Below are 6,028 nucleotides of genomic sequence, written 5' to 3'. Positions count from 1 at the left end.
AACAAGGTTGGGTGGGGAAGACATTGTTGGGAACTTTTTTGTAATTATTTGGTATAAAAAATATGTGTCATTAATTTATTGGATATAAAATTCATGTGTTTTAGTCTTTTTTTTAAAAAATAAAATAAAATTATAGATGCATATAGTGATGTGACAATTTAAATCAGTTGGCATAAATCAATTTGTCATTTTATCCATGTTGGCAGCGATTGAGATCCACTCTCCAGTGCTGATGTCGAAAGGTGTCAAAATGACACACTTTATGGCTACTTGAGGTGTTAAAAATGAATAACGTCCACTTGAAATGTCAAAGTGAAAGATCGTGCCAAGTTTAGGAGATTGTCGATGGGTTTAGTTGAAAATTAAAAAGACCTCTACTAAGAAGGTGGAAGTCAAGGTACCAATCAGTTTGGGCGGAAAAAAGTTAGTGTCAATTCAATAAATACATCACAGTTGACACATTTACATACAATATTATCATTAAATTATAATTAATGGATACCTATATTTATCTTAATGTATCCCCTAACTATGGTAAATCAATATGATTTGATATAAATAATCCCCTTGATAAGTACTAGCAATTTTCACTTTTATTTTTTCACTCGTTAATCAGATATTATTAAATATTAATAATGAAAAATGGGTCAATATTGAATTGTAAAAAGGTCATGATGATGACTAATAGCCATAGAATCTCATGGTAGAAAAGCGCAACTAACATTTCTTCTTAGTTTCAAGATACTATATACAAATGTTAAGAAAATAAATGCAAATGACTCTTCATCAGTTTTCTCCCAGTCTTTCAGGTTAGATTTTAATTTGCACCTTTTTTTCCCTCTTTTTGTTCTGCATTTTCTTGCTGAGAAGAAGGATTATAAAAAATAAAAAAATAAAAATTTCTGCGTTGTAACCGGAAAAGCAAGATAATTATATTAGATCCGCTCTTGTACATATGACGATTCATTATGACAATAACTAAGGAGGTGTAAGGGATTACGTGATAAGAATACAGATTGAAACTTATTAAATTTAATCCGTCTCTGTCATGTTTAAGTATCTTTTGATAGGTTTCTTAGATCAAAGATGTCATTTTAAGCCAAACATGTCAGAGTCGAAGCATGGATGAACATAATTTTATTTGATGTTAAGAATGTTTGTTTCTGAATTTACATGTCTAAATGCCTTTGCTCATGTGCTATTGCAGATCCTGGATGTCCTTATTTGTCTCAGATGGGTCAGTCACTTTGATGCTAGCAATCAAATCTTAAGTGTTACTCCGCTTTGAAATAATGGAAGCAGAGATGGCGAAGCAACGTTGGAAGGGTTCCATGAAGGCTTTTCAGAGTCATCTTGATCCTGAAAAAGAAGAACAATTGAAAGGCATTAAAAAAGGTAACTATTCCACTAGAAAACAACCTCAAGTCCTTGGAATGTTATGAGGGGTTGTGGTTTTACTTATTATCGGCTAACTAAATGCAATTTGAAGCACATGTTCATGCATGAGGCGAAAACAACTAGGTAATCTCTTCCCATCTGTCCAATTCTTTGATGATCAGAGTTACCTGGTACCTAGTAGGAGGCGCTATGTACCTCGTAGAATTAGCTGAGTTGCACATGGTTATCTCAAAGAAAAGAAAATCTTCCAGCTTGAAATTCCCTAACGCAGAATAGCCAGGGGTATGCAATAGGTTGTTCTTCCTGTGAAGTATCAAACGGGATAAAGGGCACCCCTTGATGTGACTTGAAAACTTCTGGCTGATGCACATTTAGCTTATGCGACTACTGTATTTTCTTGAAAATGACGTTTCTGTTTTTCACGCTCTTCATTAGATTGATTAATATAGAATGCTCATAGTCCTAACTTGTAGAGTTTGTTCTTTATTGCAGAGATTGAAAGCAAGGTAAAAAGGATTGTGAAGCTGAGCAAAAGTATAAGCAAAGGAAGTAGAGATGGGAACTTAAGGAGAAGATCAGAACTTATCCAACTTGTTGATGATTTCCACAAACAATACCAGTCCTTATATGCGATGTATGATAATCTCAGAGGAGAAGTAAAGTATAACCTTTGTGCTAAAATCAGGGACAACGCTGCATCTTCATCTTCTTCAGTTTCAGATTCGGAAGCATATCAGTCCCCGTGGCAGTATGCTGGTGAAGGCAGCTCATACTTTTCGAATACTGCAAATCATGAAACTGCATTTTTGGACTTGGATTCATTACCCGATTCACCAACATCTTCTGGCCAAGAACCTGAATCTAGAGATGTTTTCAAGGACTTGAACAATCGCGGCAAAGGGATAGAAAATAGCATGACAGACAAGTTGATGAATGAATCTGCTTGGTTAAAGGAGAAAGTAACAGAAAAAGAAGAACTTCTTTTGTCTCTTACCAAGAAATACGAGGTTCACGAGAACGAGAGGCTGGCTGAGATAAAGAGTTTAGAGGATCAAATTGCGGTGATGAAGAAAGAACTCGGAGAGCAGATTATGAGCAAGTCAAATGAAATTAAACAACTGGAAAAAGGCAATGCAGGGCTACAAGTCCATGTCCGCGAATTGGAAGCAGCATTTCGAGAGAAAGAAGATCAATTTTCTAATCTTCTTGCAAGATTTGAGGAAAATCAAACCAAATCAAAGTCGAGAATTGATGATCTAATGGCACGGGCAAATTCTCTGCAGCAAAAGTTGGACTCCTTACATACTGAAAGGAATGAACAGCTTAAGTTGTTAAACAATGAAAAACACGAGTTGGAGTTGTCACTGGAAAAGAAGTACCATGAGGCAACCGTGGAAGTTACAGATCTAAAAGAGAAACTAACAAGCGCCTCTTTGGTTGAGAAGGAAATATTAAAAGAGAATGAAGGTTTACAAGTACAGGTAAAAGACTGGAAATTGGAGGTAGGCTCACTCTGCAGCCAAAAGAGTGACTTGGAAAAGCAGATAAGGGATATAAACCGAGAAGCTTATCGTTCACAGTTAGAAAAAGAGGAGCTAACTGATAAGATAAATGAATTGGAAACCATACTTTTAGAGAAGAAACACGAGTTATCAACTCTTCAAAAGAAACATGAGGCTTACGCGAATGATATGTCCAATCAGAATTCATCTCTGGCAGCACGAATTAACACTCTCCAGCAGGAGCTACGAAGTGGAGAAACTGAAAAAGTTCAATTGCAATCACAGCTTGAGAAACAGAAACATGAGTTTTTCCAGAGCCTTACTCAGTTAGAAAAGAAAAACATCGAATTGACCATGAAGATAACAGATAAGGAGAAGTCAATAAGAGAAAACGAACATGTTATAAACAAGTTGAATGAGGAGCATAACCAAATGAAGATCAGGTTAGAAGATTCCAAATCAAGTTTGCAAAATGCTGAAAAGAAAATAGAAGAAATGACACAAGAACTACGCAAGAAGTTTGAAGATGGTTTGAGAATCTTGAGCAGGAGGATCCGTGTGGCAGAACAAATGCACCTTGAGAATAAGGAGTGGTATCAGAAAACAAGAGACTCGTATGAGAAAGAAAATAACGATCTAAAAGAGAAAAATGCAAGGTTACAAGTTGGGATTAGAGGCATTAAGGATATAACACTAACAGCAAACGATACGTTGGCTTCACTAGACACAGTGGCTCTAAAATTTGAGGAGTGCACTGGTCATTTTTTTAATAGAATATCCAAGGTTTCGTGTGAGCTGCAATTTGTAAAAGATTGGGTTATGAGGAAAAACAAAGCAATAGTACATGTACAAGATGATCTAGATTGCTTACTTGCACAGTTGGATGACAAGGAAGCTGAGATATTAGTGTATAGAGAGAAGGTTTGGAAATCAGACAATAAAGTTAGAGAATTGGAGAAAATGATCAAGGAGAAAGATGATGGAATGTTGGCTCTCAAGGAGGAAAAGAGAGAAGCCATTCGACAATTATGTATCTGGATTGATTACCATCGAAGTCGTTCTGATTATTACCAAAAATCACTTTCTGTCTATGGCAGTAGAAAGAACCTTTAGGATTATTCTTCAGTTCACATCATCAATTTTCTCTAGGCATACATAGTTGTACGTCTGATGAAAATCATGATCAGGGTGTAACAACTTCGACGTGTTTAGTAAGTTGTTTCGAGTTCTCTTTTGTTCTTCTAACAAGCTGTAATAGGCACTTGTGAATCATCATATTTAGATAATTCTGCAGGCTTGGCAACTTCTCATCATTTATCACGCTGTCCCTTGTACACGTGGACGTGGGATTTAACCAATTTTGCCATTAGTTAGTACAATTCTATGTAAATTACTGATATCCTATACAATTATTTCTTACTATTTGTGTCACAACATGTTTGGTACTTTGTATTTGCAGAATTAAATCAAGGGAAACTGACGAACGTATAGATCTTTATTAAACAGTATAAATGATGAAGAATTATCAACTTGATTATTTGATTTTTGTGTAGTTTATATTTATCTAGAATTTAAGGGAAGTGCTAGACACTTCTTTACTTAAGTGAGATGGTGGCCTCATAGCATGGGGCAGGTTTACCCCCATTGCGTTCTGTTCGAATTATATATACCAGACAAAAATACTAGTAGGTAGAGCTTCCCGTTTAATGGGCCGTATGTGATGTGAATCGGGATTAGTTGGGGTCCCAAAGAGGATACCAAAAATCTGGTGGTAAACCAAGAAGAATTATACATATCAAATAAATGTGTGTACTATTTTTTGTTTTTGCTACTTTCTGTTATTTATTTCTTGTATGATAATTACTTCCTTTTCTGGACTATGTTGAAGTATTTTTCCCTTAAGCCAAGGGTCTATGGGAAACAACCATTCTATCTCTGAGGTAGGGGTAAGGTCCGCGTACTCTACTGTAACACCCCATATTTCCGGACTAGAATTTGGACCGGCGTTCCTACGTGGATAGACCCAACCCCAATGATTCTATGTCAATATAAGTGTGATGATCAAATCTAAAGTGTGGTAACATCTTTGGAGGTCAAGCGAGATCATAAAAATATCCTAACTCAAAGACGAGTGGAAGACTTTTTATCGATAGGGTTTTTGTTATTTTCTGTGTTTTTGGGTACAAGAATCTATATATATAGGCACAACAACTTCAACACAAGTTGAAGTCTCAAAACAAGAACACCTATGAAGTTACTTAACACCTTCAACACAAGATGATGAATAATCTATCAAAGAAGTGTGTTATATTTTAGAAATGAGATGAAACAAAAATGTAAAGCCAAGTCCCCCGACTTCACAAAGTGTCCTTAAGAAATAATTTCCCTCACTGTACTCGAGGTTATGGAATTTTTCTCCCAGGATAAAATGACTTTCAATCCAAACAATAGCGGTACCTTAAATTGTTGGATTCGTCGAACTCACTCAACAACTAATGATCACAAGTAGTTTTTGAAGATATGAAGAGTGTTTTTGCTATCAAAAATTATGTTTATACTTGAGAAATTCGTCAAGTAAGCCTTTAAGTGTCCTTTCAGAAAAGATGCAATGGTTCAGTAAAAAGGCACCTATTTAGTACAGTCACATCACCTGCGCTCAGTTTGTGCTTGACCTGCGCCTGATCTGTGGCCGCAGGTGACACTGTCCAATTCTAGTGGCTGCCTGCACTGCATCTATGCCCACAGGTCGCGTACTTGCGCTGCGCTGCATCTGCACCCCGAAGTCCCCCTACAGCGCAAAACAATGTGCCTTTTACCTCTAAGGGCTGCATCCCTGTGAGATGCGTTGCATATGCATTTACATGGCGTCCGAAATGTGCCCGCACTTAGAGAAAAACAATTCTATCAGATTTTTGGATTAAAATTTCACTTGTAAAACAAGTTTATCCGAAGCCGAAACCGAAGCCGAGCGAGCAACGATGACGACGACGCGAGCCACCACCTTGTTCTTGCCTCACTATCCATGTGGAGTAAGTGTTTCTTATTATAAACACTCCAAAGTTCCCGTCTCCTACCAATGTGGGAGAATTAGTGAACTTTCCTATATAAGAGTACACTTTATAATTTAG

At 36.7% G+C, this 6,028-nt stretch overlaps 1 protein-coding gene across 1 annotated transcript; it reads left to right on the top strand.

Annotated features, from left to right (window-relative positions):
• Positions 1-706: 706 nt before the first annotated feature.
• On the top strand, positions 707-4,345 carry LOC107851895 (COP1-interactive protein 1). Its single transcript, XM_016696988.2, has 3 exons — positions 707-809; positions 1,208-1,395; positions 1,891-4,345. Exons 2-3 carry the CDS (start codon positions 1,293-1,295, stop codon positions 4,011-4,013), a joined length of 2,226 nt encoding a protein of 741 aa, XP_016552474.1. The 5' UTR covers positions 707-809; positions 1,208-1,292; the 3' UTR covers positions 4,014-4,345.
• The last annotated feature ends 1,683 nt before the right edge of the window (positions 4,346-6,028 follow it).

The sequence above is a fragment of the Capsicum annuum genome, chromosome 12 (genome assembly GCF_002878395.1).
Source record: "Capsicum annuum cultivar UCD-10X-F1 chromosome 12, UCD10Xv1.1, whole genome shotgun sequence".
NCBI classification, from domain to species: Eukaryota; Viridiplantae; Streptophyta; class Magnoliopsida; order Solanales; family Solanaceae; genus Capsicum; species Capsicum annuum.
This window is presented reverse-complemented; position numbering and strand designations above follow the sequence as displayed.

Excerpts from the sequence above, each read along its gene's own strand:
- LOC107851895 (XM_016696988.2), top strand. The coding sequence starts at position 1,293 with ATGGAAGCAGAGATGGCGAAGCAACGTTGGAAGGGTTCCATGAAGGCT. Across the intron at positions 1,396-1,890 it reads ATTGAAAGGCATTAAAAAAG|AGATTGAAAGCAAGGTAAAA; the intron begins GTAACTATTCCA and ends TCTTTATTGCAG.